Source organism: Grus americana, chromosome 1, assembly GCF_028858705.1.
Source record: "Grus americana isolate bGruAme1 chromosome 1, bGruAme1.mat, whole genome shotgun sequence".
NCBI lineage: Eukaryota > Metazoa > Chordata > Aves > Gruiformes > Gruidae > Grus > Grus americana.
The window spans coordinates 99,944,513-99,964,036 of record NC_072852.1 but is presented as its reverse complement, the minus strand read 5'-3'; the positions used below and the strand labels follow the sequence as shown (position 1 = coordinate 99,964,036).

The 19,524-nt window shown below is 36.7% G+C and overlaps 2 protein-coding genes across 11 annotated transcripts in view; one reads left to right on the top strand and one right to left on the bottom strand.

The window, feature by feature from the left end:
* The window catches only part of ARL13B (ADP ribosylation factor like GTPase 13B), a 50,924-nt gene that overhangs the window by 17,782 nt on the left and 13,618 nt on the right, over nucleotides 1-19,524 (bottom strand). The gene's annotated exons all lie outside the window — the stretch shown is intronic.
* STX19 (syntaxin 19) lies at nucleotides 1,909-18,026 on the top strand. 2 transcript variants are annotated; one of them, XM_054819220.1, is made up of 3 exons: nucleotides 1,909-2,211; nucleotides 5,335-5,415; nucleotides 12,299-18,026. In XM_054819220.1, exon 3 carries the CDS (start codon nucleotides 12,389-12,391, stop codon nucleotides 13,262-13,264), a length of 876 nt encoding a protein of 291 aa, XP_054675195.1. In that variant the 5' UTR covers nucleotides 1,909-2,211; nucleotides 5,335-5,415; nucleotides 12,299-12,388; the 3' UTR covers nucleotides 13,265-18,026. The 2 variants fall into 2 exon arrangements, with proteins under 2 accessions (XP_054675195.1, XP_054675189.1); XM_054819214.1 differs by lacking the exon at nucleotides 5,335-5,415.

Below are 19,524 nucleotides of genomic sequence, written 5' to 3'. Positions count from 1 at the left end.
CAACAGTAATGATCCAAACTAAGTGCGAAAAGGAGTATTGCATAGCATTAGAGAATCTAAAAATTGCACTTGCTTCTCTCTAATAAAGGAATTCCACTAAAATAATGTTGTTCTGAAATTTAGCAGCCCTTCCACTACATAAGAACTCTGATTCAACTTTCTGGATAAAATCACAAACATTTGGCTTCCATGAACGCAGTGGCAGATGGTTTTGGAACCAGACATCATAGTCTTTCTTCTGAAATCTCAAGTCATCATTAACTCAAATAGCTTTTAGGGAATGTTAGGCTTGTACTTTGGATTTATCATGCTCCTTGCTGGGAAGGAACAATGTTAAGAATTCACTCCATAGTTAGCAGAACTTGTCAGCACTTCAGTTTGATCTAAGACCTTATTCCTTCCTATTCTCCAGAATCACAGTATGAGATCCTCAATTCTTACTTTTTTTACTCCCAAGAGAGTTTTTAGCTTCAAAGAGACATTAAAAAAAAAAAAGCTGTGTTGCATTCACAGCTCAGAAAACCATTCCTTATCACCATTAACCTCATGCACTATGATTCATTATCTAATCTTTCTTTTCAATAAGATTTTATGAAGGAGACAACAGAAAGACAGCTTCTCAAATGTTCATTCTCTCTCAATCTTAATCAGTCCTAACCTTTTGTGGTCCAAAAGGTTCACTTATTTATCATCACCTTAGGGATAAACCCCCTTATATCTTACTAATAATCAAAACTTCCCTGACTTGCTCACAGTGCTAGAAAGAGCATAAGGGTCTTCTCCCTGGTCCCTCCTTTGATAACCCATTCCTACTTCTCAACAAAAAGAGTACTTCTACAGTACTTTGTATGATTTAGAACTGTTGTTCAATGCATATACAGAACCTATGACATTTTCAATATGTTTATGATACTCTAGCACTATTCCTTCACACCAACCAGCTAGAACAAATAATGTCCTCTCAGTATTTAGCTATGAAATGGGGTTAAAGCTAAACCAGGGAAAAACTAAAATGAAATTCCAGAAAGCTATGGAAAATAATTAAAAGACTGGAAATAATTATCTCAACTTTTTTTTTTTCCACATAAAAAACCTCATCTTTGTTACAGTCTGAAAATCCTACTGCACTGCCCCTTAGTCTCAAAAAGCATTCCTTCACAGTGCTGTCAATTCATCTAGATCTAATTGAAGAAAATATTTCTGAACACAGAGTTTGTTGCCACAGCCTATTCCTTTCTCACCTGAAGATTAAATAACTGCACTATTTACTGTGTTATTGGACTGCACATTCCACAAAGCACAGCTGAAGCAGAATGAAATGTTGGTAAGCTGCATAGCTCAGTGTGAGCGTGACTCTAACCTCCTATAACTTGCAGCAGCTGCTGATTTTTAACCTCTAATACCTTGAAAGGTGTAAGATTTGTCTTTTTGGTCAATTAGCTTCCATTTTCTTTGCAGCACTCCTGTTGCAATAGTGACTGTATCCAAAAAATACAGCTGAGATGCTGTATCTGAAAAAGCAGTATATCCAAATAGCTGTCTCCACCTTATGCTCCCCAAGAACTGAAGTGGTTTTGCACAGGTCATAGATATCCTGCTGTATACCCCTTCCTGCTTCAGCCTTTAGATCAAACTTATAAATGGAGTTAAAACGTTTTTAAGGTACTGACTGTGATACAGGTTATTTTTACGCTGGATGTTTTTTGCCCTTTCAAGTAAATGTATGAATGACCTAACCTTGCTTCCTTTTTCCTTCATGCTTCAGCGTGAAAGAAAGCAATCCCCACACTTACACTTGTGCTTCATAGGTAGGCAGTGCTCCACTTCCAGCTTAGGAGGCCTCTATCTACTAGGGAGCTGCTCCAGACACTTCCTGCTACTAGGCAGCTCCAGCAGTGATCCGCCTCTCAGCAAGGCTGGGTTTCAAACAGGCAGAACCAGATTCCCCAAGCAAAAAGTAATCAATTTGCCTGTCTGCAGTTGCAGAAGTCAGGTTCTCTCTCACACCACCGCTCCTGAAGATGAGCCCTTGGACAACTATATAAGAACTAGAAGTGGAAGGCATGCAGAAAAATACTTAATGGAATGCCACTCAAGACACATTACTTAGGCAAATATTCAAAACAATGTTTTTCAGAATATACTGAAGCTTAGCCTCAGGAGTTCCTCTGTAAAGGATAAAACAGAAAGCCAGCAGCACAGGATTAGAAGGTAAAGACTTTTCTTTTACTTAATATTTATAAAGTTGCAAATATCAGAAAAAGGCTGCGTAGTGTGGTTTAGAATGGAAATGTGCCTAAGTGTCAAGACATACAAATAATGGATGTCTACCCTGCAAAGAACTGGATACTTCTCTGGGTGAATATAGTCTCAGAGCTCTGCTGCTCATGCACAGGAATGCTAGGTATTGAGGCAACTTTTATGCATAAAACTTCCTTCTTTATGGAATACGTCAGAGTTATCTTAAAGGATAGACCTTGATTTTATTTTTCCAAGTCAGTAGAACTTCATATATAGCAATTTTTCATGTTTAAAAAAACTGCAGGAGGAGAGTTTCTGTTGGTTTATCACGTTAAGTTTGCGGAGTGAGAAGCTTTCATATATAAAATCGTGCTTGGCTTGTTTCAATTTCACATAAAGTATATTTGGAATCTTCTTAGTGTAACAAACTTACTTTATGCAAGAAATAAAGGATAGCCAACTGCTTTTATATCAAGTAGGATTCTTTTAAGCAAGAGAGAGCTTTTGAACTTTATTTTAAGAGTCATGGGAAACAATGTGGAAAGGGAGTGTATGTGTGCATTGGCACAACTAGACATCTACAGTTCAACAATAATATTTCTCTTAGAAGCCAGAAGACATGCCAGAGAAATACAAAGTCTGAATGCAAACTATGTGTGTTCCTTGACCTGGTTCTAAAATGTAAATTACTGAGCAAAGAGAAAAAAGAAAAAAAACCATAATCAGTATTAAAGTTTACTTTACAATCCAAAAAGTTTGGTGAAAAAAAATCCAGTATGAAAAGGACACATTTGTATCTCAGCTTTCCTCAAAAATCCAAGAAGTGTTACAGAAAGGTTTTATTTGGGTGAGGGTATGTGCTTGCCCACGTGATTGTTTTCTTGTTTTGCAGAATTAGAGGGGTTTTTTTAAACAGTTACCTTCCAACTTATGCATTTCTCTCCACTTGTGTGGGATTCTCATACAGTAACATAACATTGAAAACTAAATACTGTAGAGGGTACAGGGAGGGGAGTAATCTGTAAAAGTGTCCCGGAGATGCTGCTTTTGGGGTTAGGTTTAATCAGAGTCAGTTATCACAAACCCAAAATTGTGGGTCAAACCTGCATGGTGGCCATCAAAATTAACGAAGAGAAAAGGATCCCTCAGGTCAAAATATTACAGTATCAGAACTATCACCATGATTAAAAATAACTTAAGGAAAAGGTATCTTTATGAGAATGTTTTATCTAAGATCAAGAATATTAGTCTTTAAGGCTACTTCAAGAAGCCATACCTTTCAGCGATTGAATTAGCATTCCTGGGAAAACAAAGAAGAGCAAGAACCTTTGAATTTAACAGCAGTCTACACAAGGGAAAGAACAATGCTGTATTCTTCAGTCTATGGTCGATCTTCTATTTGAAAATACTGTTCTACATTTTTTCCTTCAGAAATTTCATCTCTCATCTATTAACTTTTTTCTTGGGCAATTCTGTGAACAGTAATCAATAGGATATTTTATCCTAGAGAAGTGAGGCCTCAGCAGATACAGCAAGAAAAGGTTTGATAGTCTCTTTATATTTTGCTTATGTTAACATCCATGAAAGTCAAACTCCTGATCCACAACGGGGCAGAAAGATCGGGGCAGAAAGATGTCAGTTTGTCAGATTGTTTTGTTTGTTCTTTCCTCTTCAGTTGTTGGCAGTTCATTAGCTTTTTGAGTAAGTCAAAGAAAACAAAGTTCTTGATATTTTTAAAAAACAAGCAGATAGGAGAACTAGCCAACAGTTTCAGGCCTCCCATGGAGACCATAAGGCACTCTAAGATTAAGCTCTCAGCTCCCTCTTTCCACAATTTTTTTGTGGATTTCTTTTAAAAACTTTTAACTACACTGAAATAATCCAAATGGTGGGTGTTAACAGATCTCCCCTGAGTCTTCTGGATTGTTGACAACAATTACAAACCCATCAGTAACTTTTTAGTGATTGACACTAGGCTCTTTCTCAAATAAACTGGCTTTTTTCATTTCTCTAGTTTGCTTTCCATGCCTTTGATTCTTATGCAAAACCAATCCTTTGAATATTAGGGTAAGCTATAATGAAAAACTGGTGAATAAAGTGCTACAAGATTATCAGCCTGCAAACATCAGTTAAGAGTTTGCTTTCCTGCAGTTGCAGAGAGATGTAAGAGACATTCCTCTAATTCAACTTTTTCCCTAAACAGTTCCTCTAGGTCACATTTAAATAAGAGAATAGTTAGAAATAAGATTCTAAACTGTTCCTGTTTATATCATCTCTAGGCAACTCTAGGGCAACTTCATTCTCCTATTACCTTTTGAAGCGGTTACATGAATGTCAACAATTCTAACATTTCATTTTGGTTAAGTGGCCTCATTCTCACCTCGGGTCTGAAACATATTCCTATTTACCAAAAACATATTTCTCTGACACACTCTGCTCTGCTATCAGTTTAATCATACCTATGGATCAAATAGGCTGCATCCAAAGAGAAGTCTGAGCTCACATCAAGAATATTATGTTCAGCTTCCAGATGTGTAATTCCAAAAGCAATGACAATACAAAAATATATGGCAATATCATTTATGAGATTTAAAAAAACTGCAAAGTTGAATTATTTTCTTATACTCCATTTCATCTTGATATGCCAATACCTAGGGAAACATTAAAGTTATTTAGTCAAAGTTGCCTATAAGATATGTTTTTTAAAAAAGCTGCCTGGAAATCCTCACATTTATTACAGGTGAGTTCCAAGGCTGTGATATGTAGCTATATGGTCTGACAGAAGAAACAGGAATGTAAAATAGGTGGGATGTTGCACAGTATAAGTTTTAACCCTGCAATTCTACTGTCAGGAAGACAAAAATCTTGAAGCTGATTTATAGCAATACAAAAAGTCATTAACTAGGAGTTCAAGGTATATATCCTATTAAATGGAAAGAATTCCACCTGCTCTCTATCCTGTTGCAGATGTTTCTCTTGCTCCTAATTCATTTTTAAATACTGCTTTAAAATATATCAATATCTGGACCTTAATTATGTGATCTTTTGGAAGAGGAGATCACGATTTTCTTTCTGGATTTCTGTGACCTATAGGTGACCATCATATTTGGACCAGCTAATTAAATGAAGGTGCTGATTTCCAGTGTTATTCTTGTTGGAAATAAACAAACCCAGGTATCTACAATGCATACATTTACTTCTCTCTACTACTCATTTCTGATGTCTAAGAGCACTGCTGACAGTAAATCTCTGGTTTAAGAGGTGAAAAAACCACCATCAAAACGTTAAACAAGTTCTTCAGCTTTGTTTTTAATCAAGGGATAGTCCATTCCCTTACCGATTACAGTGAATAATCTTCCAACTAACTGATTTGCAGAATGAGATCATTGTTTTGTCAGTCAGGACACGTAGGTGAAGTATGCGTCACCACAACTGTGACTTACATCAGTGCAAAACCATGAAATCACCACCTTCCATTACTCAAAGTATCAGTAGGGAACATGAGAATTGCTGTCTGTAGACACGGAAATGGTGGTAGATGCTTTTCCTCAAGTCTTCCGTGTCTGCAGCCAAACATTCGTAATACAGGGTATAAAACCCCAAGGTATGCTCTCAGATTCACTGCGCATCTTTGAACCAAATACTTCATAAAATAGCAAAAAAGAAAAACCAAAAACCCACCACATTTTTCTAATTGGAATGTAAGAAAAGTACTGACATTGTAGAGATTTTTGGAAGTATAAAAGCTTGTAATACACATGATTCACAAACTGCTATGTTCTCCCACTCCACTCATGCTGAATTGTATTATCATATTATTGTACTTGTAAATTGTATTATTCCCTTTTCTCTCTCAGGATTCTTTCCCATATCATGCAACACCACACAATCAACACAAGACAACTACATCTCCTACAACATGATTGTGTTACAGATTTCTGGCCAAACACCCATAACATCTGAATTATTTTAAGTAACTAAGGTCTATTTTCACCCTCTACCTTTCCCTTGGAGGGCTTACTCCAGCAGAATGATTTGATTACACTTTTCCAGCACACTTGGGCCTCATTTTTACCCGTCTTATGAACTCCTTGACTACTCAGACCTGTTTTATTCCATTTGAATCTCATGTTTTCACTCAGTATCAACATTTCTCCACCTCCCATGACCTATTTCACACTAATTAGAGAACTCCCAAGCTACCTTGCTTCAAATGCACCATTTCTATGCTCCTGCATATTGATCATTTTGGGTTCACTCGGTAGCCTTGTGGCAATTTCAGTGAGTAACACTGTCTAAAGGGAAGAAGCAACCAGATTTTATTTCCTCAGCATTGCATAGTTGGCAGTGCCAGAAGCAATGCTCTACAGGTTATTTCCCAGAGACAAAAGCTGACAAATTCAAATTACCTTTACGTGTTAGTATTTTTTAATATTGACATACCCATTAACGCTTAAGTACCCTGTGCTGAAAATGTTACTGATTTTGCACTATCATATCATATATACTCTGACACAATTTAGCTGCCTTCCACTTATAATTGCATCTTTTTTTAGGCTCATAACCAGGGCAAGTTCTCTGCCTTTAGTATTTTCCTGTTGAACCACTCCCACACTTCCCACAAACAGAAACTTGAACTTAGAACTATTTTTAAATACGTTTGTCCAAGGATTTATCATCTTAAGACAGCCATGCTTTAAGAGGATATTTTCATCCAACTGCCTTGCTGTGTGATAATCCTTGGTTTAAGCATGTTTGTTTACAAGATATTTAAGTAAAGGAAACTTTTTAAACAAAGGAGAAAATAAACGTAACCTGTAGCAAGATCGCTTACTTTAGTTACTTAAGATGTATCTTTGGATAATAGGGCCAGATTCCAAAACACCATCAAACAAGTTCCTTCTTTTCTTGTGAGAACATACCAGAGCGTAGCCTTTGGAACAAACTGAAATTTCAACTCAAACCCCTAGTTTTCCCCACAGACTACTATAAGTATCTTAAACTGTAGACGTTTAAATGGTATATGTGTCTCACTAGTTTTTTGTTGCTAAACTTAAGACGCTTAAAGCAGTAATCAAGCTCCAGACCAGAGTATGACTCCAAACATTACTCAGAGCCATTATGCTCAAAAATAACAGTTATATGGGTTTATTGGCACTATATAACAGAACTATAATGTAACTTCACTGCAGCCTGGAAATGATTTAAAAAAATAATACAAAACCAAACATATGATTGCTTGTAACCTGAAATTCCTTTGGGACACGTTGCCTGAAAGTGTCCTCTACCCAGTGCCCTTAATTAACTCATAACTAAGGAACAGGAAAAAAACCCTGGCCCTTATTTTTGTTGCAATCATTAAAAAAAAAAAAAAAAGTAGCTGTTTCAGCAGAGGTAAAGAAAGGAGTATGATGCAGAACACAGTTCATACATCTCCAAGAGATCTTAGAGAATTCTGTCCCTCAATTGTCTATAAGTCCTCATCTCCTGGTGGACCGCAGTATGTTAAAATGAACATAAGAAGGCATGCAAATTGCATCAAAGATCAAATACAAACAGAGCCTTTTGTGTCAGGCATTTTAATGAACCAAGAAATAGTGAACAAGACTACGGAAACTGAAATATAAACAGGAGTTTTTGGTAAGTCAGGAGGTGGGGTGGAAATAAAACAATTCATCAAAGCCAAAAAAGAAGCCATTAAGTCTAATTACAGCCAACAACAAGAGTTCCATATGATCAACTTACCTACTTCACATATCCATTTATGCCTTTTAACTAAATACAGCCCAAAACTCATTTTTGGATGTAGACTCCCTGTTCACTGAGTCTACTGATAAATTAGATGGGTGAAAGAATATTCTGTATAGCTGCTTTGCAATTAAAGAAAAAGACCTTCTCCCCCCCTTAAAAATGGATGAGATAATATAAACATTTTCATTTAAATCAAATTCATTAATCTTTGCATTTAGGACATACTTTATCATCATGCCAGATTAACAATGGTGGTCCACTCACCAGGATCTATTATTCCCCTAGTCAGTGTGGTGAGGTAATTGTCATTATAAAGACTTTCCCAGCCACATATGTTATCAGTTTGACTGGAGGGATTTATAACCCTGATGAGCAACACAATGAAGTTATCAGAAGGCAAAGACTCTTGCAATACCTTTAAAATGTATTTGACAAGGATCTGAAAATTGTATTCCTGAAGCTGTCAACAATATATAAAGATGCCTACCGAAAGAACAAATATAAACTTAAACCAGTGGATCTGCACGATAAAAATACTGCGGGGGGGTTGGGGGAGGAGGAAGCCTTTCTAGAAGATAAGGTACACAAAAGTGACCAAACTGAAATACTGCATGTGCATTCCTACTTCTTCTCCCCGAATATGTGTACGAAAGCACATCAATAATCCTTGAACTCCAAGTACAACTTAGGTACTGGGCAAAACTGGGCCTGTTTCTTTCTCCTTTCTCTTTCTTACCCCTTCCACCTACTCCCCAAACCCACCCTGTAGCCCTGTCTGTTCTTTGGCTATGTTCTCTACCTTACGTTGCTTCTAAGTGTGAACAGAGAAAGCACAGCGCCACATCAGTTTGACTAAGTTACTGCAGCCATACTATTAGAGCAACTCAATGTCTACAGATTATCTATTATTAAAGATCGGCTAGCAGTTTGTGATTCCAGCTCCAAACATATGGTTCCAGCATCAGAAACAGTTCAGATAAAAGACAATACAGCAGAATTTATGACTGAGGAATGGCCAGAAACATGGGCAGACCTCACCAGTGTTCTTCAGATTTATATGTGTAAGAGCATTTAGGGCCATTTCTAAGCTTAGACAACTTGAAGCTACAGTTTAACAAGCTAATGCTTTCCCATCTACTGATTTGCTTTGCCTTTACTGCAGCCAGTCTCTTAGATGTTTTAACCCAAATTTTCCAATATTCGATGAAGAAAAAAATCTGATGAGGATCTGTTAGGCTGTGCTACTTTATCACTTCAGAAGGATCAACTTTTAAAATCTTTTTTTGAATGTAGGGGTCACAGTAAGTCACTGGAGTGCTTTCAGTCCATATATTCCATTTACTCAAATCTAAAAGAATAGGCATATTCTCCCTCTATTGACAAAAACTTCAAGGAAATAGATCTTTCATCTCAACCAAAAGAAAACAGGATGTGCCCCTATACATATACACAAACATGTAGGACACCCACAAGGACTTAGTACATGAACAAAGCTTGTTGTGGAACGCTCAAGAAGTCAAGCCAACAATTTCCAAGGTTATCTTTGCCATGAAGACATCCTTATTTATTTGAAACCAGCATGTTTCAGTTGCCAGTATAATCAACTCCATTTATTGGCAAGCACATTCAGTGGCAGGTTTTGAAGGCAAGCCTGATAGGGTATAAGATATGAAACTAGGGTTCAATTGCTTACATTCCACTCTTTAGTGAGACTGACGTTTAGACAAGGAAAAAAAAAAAATCCATTAACAGCAATCTTAAATTTTTTTTGCTTACTTCTTTGCAAGTTTGATATTTGAGAATATTTGCAGATTGCAATTCTGTTGCTTTTTCTTCCCCCAAGGAATATAGCTATTTCAAGACCAATGCACTCAAAACATCGAAAAGTAGATGTCAATTCTTAATGGATACACAAACTGAAGATGAAACCCAGTATAGTTCTTATGCTCCTATATTTAACTTCGTTCAAACCACAGGAGATTAAGCATATGAAAAACTGGTAACTGCCCTTTTGAGAAATTGTATTGTGCATGCATATTTTAGAGTTTTTCAGTAATGACTTGCATTCTCTTAGATACAAGAAAGTCTTGCCACCTCACATCATAAGCATTAATGGCGCCCTTAGAACTTGCTTTTAATCACAGGCTTGTCAAGCCATGCTAAATTCACATGGGTCAACAGATGTGTTAGGCTATACTAAAACAGATTTTCAGGTCACTTCTCTGAAGCCTTGTTTAGCACTCCTGGTTCCTTTCACATGCCCCAGACTGAACTTTCCCTGTGGCAGTCTCGGTGGTGCCAAGCAGCTCTTAAACATTCCTAAAGAATGTTATCTTGAAGAAATTGCTGACTTCTGCTGTGGGGAGATACACAGCAGGTTAGGCAATGAAGAGGAATTACTGTAACAAAATTAATGCATGTTGCGTTTTCCCAACACCAAAGTAGTGTCTTCCAATAAATTACTTGCGAGCTTGCCTGATCACAAATCTCAGTACATTACTGTAACTTCTAATGACTGCTAGGCTTTTTGGATTCTCTTGATGTGAATCAACAAACACTAAATTCAGATATTAAGGCATTAAGGGGAAAAAAAAGAAGCGATAAGGGAAATCCACACTGGGGTAGGATATCAACATTCTTTCTCATGACTGATCTCTGTAGCATTTCAAGTTTTATTTTTCAACTAATCCTCCGGCAGACAGCCAGATTTAAGTCTGTGGAAGACATGTTCACACTGTTCAACTCCATGACTTATATTATGCAAAAATCAATTTAGGAATTTTAAATATGCACCAGGGATCAGAGATACCACAGTAGTATCAGTTGAAGCTGTTCAAATGTAACAAATTCGTTTGCATATTGACAGGTTACTGGATTGATCCTCTGCAGTTATTACAAATGCATCCTTTTGGATACTATAAAGAAATATTGCATTTGTTTACTAAAAAAAAAATAAATCTTTAGAATTGGGGCTTAAGAAGAAATGCACCTATAAAACACTGCTATTTCAGAAGACTGCCCTTAAAGCTCTGAAAACAGCCAAAAGATACTACTGTACTGTTCAACATTTATGCTTGAACAACCCTTTGAAAGACACACATTTGACTTAACCAGAAGACTCTAGGTAAAAATCCCATAATCTTCCAGTCCTGAACATTTTACTTTTTACTGAAATTTTCTATTCTTGATCATAGTCCAAGGAAAACATTCATGTAGAGTTTGAGGAAAATACTTTCTTTCCTATAATTAAAAATAGTTGAACTTTGATATTTTCTAACACATACACAATAGCTACTTTCTTTTAATTATATCTCCAGTAAAGCCTGCACAACAGCTAGGGCAGAACACAGAACTAAATCTACCTTCTATTAAATAAGAAAAAAATACTGAACTGTGTCTCACTATGGTGTACAAAGTACATTTGCATAAATTTTAGGAAGACTGCAAATGACAATGTAAGAATAGATAGCAGTAATCCAAAAAGGCTTAGAAAAATCTTCAAGTTGCAACATTAGTGATATGGATCTACCTCTATGAAACCTCAGACATCAAAAATCATGTTTTTTCCATGCTAAATTATTAGAGTTCTGATGTCCTGTTTTGCTGTAGAGTTAACTGCTTCAGTTACTATCAGTTTAACTCCGCAGGCAAGGGAAGGCATAGAAAACGCAGAAAGATTTTTCAGTGTGGCTAAACTTGAAGCCAGTAGCTTATTCATACCAGAACTCTGATTCATTAGATGGTCTATCTCATAAGCTCAAAAACTGAAGTGTGTGTTTCCTACTGAGAATCCAAAAATGGAGCAGCAGATTCACTTTTATTTCCAAAAAGATTTTAAAGTTGATAGGTTTTCATCAAATAAGGAGTTATGATAAGAATTTGAGTTACTACTCTCTCCACCCCAAAATAAAAGTCCTCTCCACATGTCATATTCCTCATTGTTCTAAATTCTGGACCCTGCATCACAAATCCACCACAAAAATGGGCTTGGGCTACAAATCACTGTATGTGAAACTAAAACCAACCCTATAGCGAAGAAGCTGAGGGAAGACTGTTAACTGTACCAATCTGAAGATAATCATAACCTAAAGTTTTTAATTTAAGTCCTACAGAAACTGGATTAAATGGTAGAGTGCACTGACACCACTTATCTTTTACATTTGTTCTGAATACCTACCATTTCCAATGCACTGCTACTTTTACTTTACTTTTGTACAGAGGGAAGTAGCTCTGATCTGCAAAACTTCTTTTCTTGTATACAGATAACTGCCAACATTGACTGATTGTTGTTACACTTTGATTACAGTGAAACAAGAAAAAAAGAGATACTGGATTTAACTCCCTGTGTTGCAAGAGGGGAAAAAAAACTGGAAGAAAAACCCCGAACACAAAAACCATGAGAGACCGCCTCCAAGAGCTTAAACTGAGAGCTAAGGAACTACAGATAGCTGGAGAAAACAATGGTGCAACTGTACAAGAAGAGCAGGAGGAGTTTGAACAGCAGGCCATTATTTATGAAAAAGAGCCCATAACTGAAAGGCACTTGCATGAAATCCAGAAGCTTCAGAATGAAATTAACAATTTGGTGGAAGAAGTTCATAAATTCAGTCAACAACAAAAAAGCCTAGTATCTTCAATGAGAAGATTCAGTGTTCTTAAAAAGGAATCTAACATAGCAAGAGAAATAAAAATTCAAGCAGAGCACATACGAAAATGTTTGGATGAACTGTCAAAAACAGTGAAAAAAGCTGAAAATGAACATGGGCCATCACGTGCCACAGTAAGAATTCTAGCTTCCCAGTACTCTTTCTTATCCCAGCGTTACCTAAATGCTATGCTCTCATACAACGATGCTATAACTGCTAAGCAAGAGAAATGCAGAAGATTTATAGTCCGTCAGCTTGAAGTAGCTGGTAAAGAGGTATCTGAGGAAGAAGTCAATGACATGCTCCAACAAGGAAAATGGGAGATTTTCAATGAAAATCTGCTCACTGAAGTCAAAATTACCAAAGCTCAGCTTTCGGAGATTGAACAGAGACACAAAGAACTAGTCAATCTGGAGAGCCAGATCAAAGACTTAAAGGAACTTTTCATCCAGATATCAGTTCTGGTGGAGGAGCAAGGGAAGATGATCAACAACATTGAAATCAGTATGAACAACACTCAAGAATATACTCAAGTATCTAAAGAAAAATTTGGGCTTGCAGTCAAGTACCGAAAAAGAAACCCTTGCAAAGTAATATGCTGCTGGTGTTGTCCATGCTGCAAATGACAAAAGAAATAAACTGTTTGAAATACCAATGGTTCCTATTTAGTAAACTGATCTTGTGAAGCAGTCTTAGGATGCCTCTACTGCTTCATTTTTCTTCCCACTTCCTCTTTCACAGAGCTCTCAGGAAAAACTGCATCTGTTTTTCCAGCGTTAGAAGACTACAAAGAATTTTATCATTTTCACAGAAACACATGAATGAAGGGAAGGATCAAAGGACAGAAGTGACACTTTTTTTTTCTTCTACACAAACTAAAACAATGTGGCAACAAACTACCCATGCTTTTGGGAAGCATTGACAATATTGCTAACCTGAAAGACAGGATTCATAAGAACGGTTTAGTTACCTTTCATAAAATAATAATTAGTATTTTTAATTGCCTTGTGGTTTTTTAGCACTCTTATTTACTTAGTTCAATTTCTAAAGTTTTTTTTCCAGGAATCTGAAATTCTACCAAAAAAAAATCTACACATAAAGCAGACACCGTTAGTAACAATCCAGAATGTGATGCCTAAATCAAACAAAAGTCAGAAAAATCGGAAGTGTTTCAATACTGCCTCCAGAGGAAAAGTTACTTACAGGCTTATTTACCTGCTTAACACCATTAAATAATACTCATGTTATAGTAGGACAGTGTGCACTGTCTTATGGGATGCAAAACAGACATTGGGTTATTTATTTTAATAACACTGTGCTATATTTCTTACAAATAGGTGTTGAGCTGGTATTTTCTGAACACATTAAAGATCACTAGTAGCAGAAGACCACATCACCAAACCTACAGGGACATTTGTTAGCAGCCAGCTGAGAAGGCAGCCTTCATTAATAAACTGACATAGAGATATTTACATTATTCAACTACATAGGCAGACCCCTACCAGGTAAGGATGGGGAATATGATACTTTATTACACAGTGATAAGGCACGTTCTTACTGCTGCCTAGCCTATCTAAATATGCAGTTGCCTCTGCAGTCTCACTTTCGCTAGTACAAAAATCAAGGAAAAAAAATTAAAAAAATAGAACTCCATCCTTACAAAAATAAACATAATCTAGAACCAGAGAATTATTTAGGTTGAAAGGAACTTCTGTGGGACATCCAGACCAACCTCTTACGCAAACTCTTACTCAGATCAAGACAGGAATTTCCCTGGTTGCAGTTCTTGTCCACCACTTTTCCTGCCACCATGCCTCTGCGAAGACCATTGTTCTGTTTTCTTCACACCTTACTGGTAGGCAGTGGGAAGATCTCTCCCTTAGTTTCTTCATCTGAAGTCCAAACTAACACAGTTCTCTGACCTTCCTCATGTGTCACATGCTCCAATACCCAAGCAGCGTGGACTCACTATAGTATAATCAATGTTTGTCTTCACAGTCTTCTTGTAGTGGGAAGTCCAGAACCAGACAGGGTATAGGACATGCATTTATTCGTACTACTACAGAAGCATCCAGAAGAACTAGTTGAGGGTTTCCAGAACTCTAAATGGTTCCATGAAATTCTGCTAATTGTAAAATCCTAGGATCCTCATCATGTAGTTATGCAAGACAGATGCCTATAGTAGTGAATATGAATACCTCCCCTAAGTACCTAAAACAGAGCAGCTAGCCATTGACTCAACCTGTCTCTGAAGATAACTTAGAAGTTCTTTATGAAAGAGCTGAATTAGCAAGACAGGAAATATACCATTGCTTTATTTTGCAGCAGCAGTTATCCCTGCAGGGAACAGAAGCAAGCAGATACCAAGTGCTTTTGCTTTTCATAGCCCCAAAGGCTGGCTTCTGCCCTGTACCTGACCCCTTTCAGAACTACATGAGAAATAGTGCTCTAATGCATTTTAACAGAAAATAAAAATACAACTAAGAAGTTATTTCCAAAAAGAAAAGAAAAAATGCCAAAACCAAACATCAAACCAGGAACATATTTCTGAACTCCATTATGCTTTAGAAAGACACAATATATACCACTGTATCTGGATACAGTCAGAGAAGTCGGAGCAATTTGCACTGCAATTCTACAACACATTAAGCAAGCTAGATGTCTTTGATTTTTTTTCCACTAGATGAAATTAATATACTATCAAAAGGGACTACAGAATTATTTTCACATTGCGTTATTTATGAATAGTTGGATTCTTTCCATCCCAGCTTAAAACTGCAACTATTAAATTAATTATTTCAACAATTAGTTGAAATTAGTTGGAATTAACTATTATCAAAGTACAATCAGAGGTCTGAACTTTAAAGTGAAAAAGATTGTTTACACTGTAGCAACAAAAAAATGAAATTAATGATACCACTGATACTATTCCATAAATAATGTCCCTTCACTCTTGCATACATGGAAGCTACCTTTACATTACAAGGGCAGAGTAGGAACTAGCCAATAAACAACACAGAGAAAAAAGTTGCTATGGCCAACATGCTCTTTCATATATATATGTATGTATATAATACACACAGAAATATGCACTACACAGAAACACCACCCCATCATCTTTTCCTGTTTTTACTTTTAGAAAAAAACAAAGGCACATAACAGGTAGCCTTCTCTCCTGGGCCCATAAAAAGAAAGGCATTATGGTACTTCTGTGAAAGATTATTGCAGCCAGCATTGACAGGAAAGAAAACTAGAATAAAACAAACACCACATATTTACACAGCATCCCCCATGAAGGGGTGTTCACACAAGCATCCTTATCTGAGAGAGAAATGTGTTCCTGGGCTAGCCCTTCCTCTTCACAAAACAGATATGTTTCTTTGAAGTAAACATGGTCTTGTTAAACAAGAGCTGTACTTTAAATCGTGGAAGAAAACCCCAGTTGCACTAATACTCAGGAAGACAGCTGCCTATCCATATACAAGTAAATAATTCAAGTAGTTTTCAGCTGTATATTGGTTAGAAAATGGCAAAACAGAAACACACATAATACACTGCAGAAGAACTGAGAAGAGAAAAAAATCAGAAAGACTTGTGGAAAGCTTTTTCTTAATATGAGATGCTATTTACTGAAAGTAATTAGTATTAACTACAACTTACATTGACATCATGAGAATTCGATATTGAGCATTCAAAATGATTAACAGCAGAAATTCTGCAGTAGTCATTACAATTACTTTCCAGTGGTTTTTTAGTTACATAGTTATGCAGAAGAGCAAACAAATTAAAGCAGAGCTGCTAGTGTTCTAATAAGAAACATGAAATATTAATAGCTATAATCCCTCATCACCAAAATAACAGGTAGAAAGTTTCTACTTTCCTCTTGTATGTCTTTAATGTCAAAGTAAATCACCCCCCCAAAAAAAACCCCCAAAACACAAAAAAACCACCAAAGAACCACAAATTAAAAACACAAACACAAAAATAACCCCAAACAAAACCAGCATTTGTCTACATAATATGAAGTCTAACTGTTCCTTTCTGATAAAAGGAAAGACAAAAAAAAATTCTGAGAGAAGAAAATTTAAACTTGCATACCTATATAAGTATTGAGGATGCTGACGGAAGAATTGACCCATGAACATAAGAACTGCAAGAACTCTTACTTTCTACAACTCAACTTCCCCACGCATAACAGACTGATTAACTACTTAAGCACTGGAGTGTTAAATGAGGCCTACATGAGCAAAGCAACATTAATAAAGTAGTAACACTGAACAGTAAAAACAATGCCAAATATAAAGTTTAATGTCTTTAAGTAATTTGTACTAAGAGTCAATAACAGCCAAAACCATCAGCACTTTAGGAAAACCGTCTTAAAATGATACTGTGACACCTCCCATGCACGATGATAGATAATAAGATGCCACAGTAGCAATTAAATTTGAAGCAAGTATCAGACAGAACAATATCAGAACTCTTACAAACCCATATTACTGTCCTATGTCTTGTACCAATCTTATGCTCACATTGCACAATTCAGCCTATTCTCTTTCCAGGCTTTTCCCTCCACTTCTCCCTGAACAGTGCTCAGGCTTGCTACCCATTCCTTTATCAGGGAGGATGAGGAGCAAGAGTTGTCTTCCCCTTTACTTTTCTTCAGTCAGCAGTGTGTCTTCTTACCCCTGGCAAAAAGCAAAGTTGCCACATGTATAGGCGTACTATGGGATATGGCATACCATAATACAATGGATTGGGATGGAAGAAAGGATGGCAAAAGGAAGAGGGGGCCAGTGACTCCAACTCTACTTTGCTCTGTAATGAAGATTGCATCTCAAACTCTTTAGTAATGGATCCTGTTCTTCACTGTGAAATCAGACCCATCTACCCATGATAATTCACGGCAGTATCTTGCTAGCAGTACTCACAGTATGAAGTTGATTACCGACAAAAGACATCTAAGACGATGTGATATAAATTGACATTAATTCCCAGTGCTTTTCAGAAAGGACTGTTGCTTGTTTTGGCAGATGTAAAACAAAATAGAAAACATATTCTGGGGAAGTGTTCTGTTATTCAAAGAAATAATAGAAATAGTATACTTACTGGGAAAAACTTGTATTTAAAAAAATCCCAGATTTTTAACTTGAAGAAAAAAAGTTACTTTTTCCAGAATAAAACACATACATTTTTCAAGGACCTACTCTTTCTTCTACTGGGAAAATTTTAAAGTATTTGTTGTGGATATAATTTTCCATGTACTTCATGAAAGAATTGAGGGCCTCATTTGCACACCTCCCTATATATTATGATTAATACATGTTTACTGCACACACACATCACAGTCTCAGCTAGACAACATATCCAAAATTGTTCTCCCCCCTTCTTCCAAATACACGCATTAACTTAGTTGCTCACCTGGGTAATAAATTATAACTACAATGTCTTTGTGGACAGTGCCAGAGAGCAAGCTCTGATCCCTCGATACAGCGGTGTGGACTGGCACCCATATATGCTGTTTGGAGTGAAGAGCTTTTGGAGATCACCTTCTGGATAGGTCTGGTCACATCCACACTACAGTACTTGACCCCAGTCTCTTGTGGGCTGCACGTGACATTCCTCTGGCCTTAGGACTTAAATATATAAAACTGGTTTATTTTTAATTCAACACATCCAAAATAACGATCAGTGCAATGCATCTCATGAAAGAATTGTTCATGCTGATGTCATATGTTTAAAGCTTTGGGACACAGCATGAGGGCATGTAGCATGCAAAACCTGCTGATGCAGTGTTGGAGACCTGTCCTGATTAGTAGGAGCTGAAGTTGGTATGGTCTACACCCTTACTATCTGACCAAACTCCAGTATTATACAGACATGTCCTCTCCAGAAGAGGAAGGACACGCAACTGTTTCTCTCCAAGAAGGAATAAGTAAATCAACTAACACATACACAGTACGGCTCATTGCTATGACAGCACCCAAAGAACAATAACAAAAACGGAGAAAAGGGGAGGGAGTAAATAACTAAATCCCTCAGTGTAGACAAACCACATAATTACTGTACATAATTACTGGCGGGGGGGAATGTTGTGTACTTTCATTAAGGACTGTGTGTCAAAGTGTATCACTGTTGAAGTTTGTTCCTGTTCTTGGTGTTTTTTGTGTGTTTTGAAACTGAATGAATCTACAGAGCACTGAATGAATATATAAAGTAATGGACAATCCTGCCATCACATAACAGCAAACAACTGGAGAATACTTTTATTTAAATGTAACTATCAGAGATGTTTTTACTGTAATGAACCAGACCCTGTAGTTATAGACAACACTACTGTTTTACAGGAAGAAACATATAGTTATCTAAATTAGGATATGTTATTATCTTTTTTAAATCTGAGAGATAAAAAGGAGATCTATTTAGATAGAAAACTTCATGATTCAGCATATATTCTACCCATTACATCACATCAAAATTTGCTTACTTGAGTAGAAGAAGGCTTTTTTCCCCTACTACTCTTTTAGACCATTTTTGCAAGGACAGTTAGCTCCTACAATAACCGTACCACTGACCTATATCAAATTCATACGGGTAGAGGAGAGAGACCAAAACTAGTTTTAATTCATTCACTTCACCTATTCTCAAAGGCAACAGACAGCCGAGCACTTTGCTTGTTGCACCACAACCAGACACAGCATGTGCTTACCCAGCCAGAGAGGAAATGCTGAATGGAGGAAGGAAAGAGAAGGAGAAAGAGGGTCAGACTTCAGGAACTAGTGACAGAAGTCAGAGTATGTAAGAAAAGGTGAGTATATTAGGTAATGTGTTTATTCATTAGTGCAGAGTTATGCAAATTGTATTTTACTTCCTCTTGGAATTATTATTG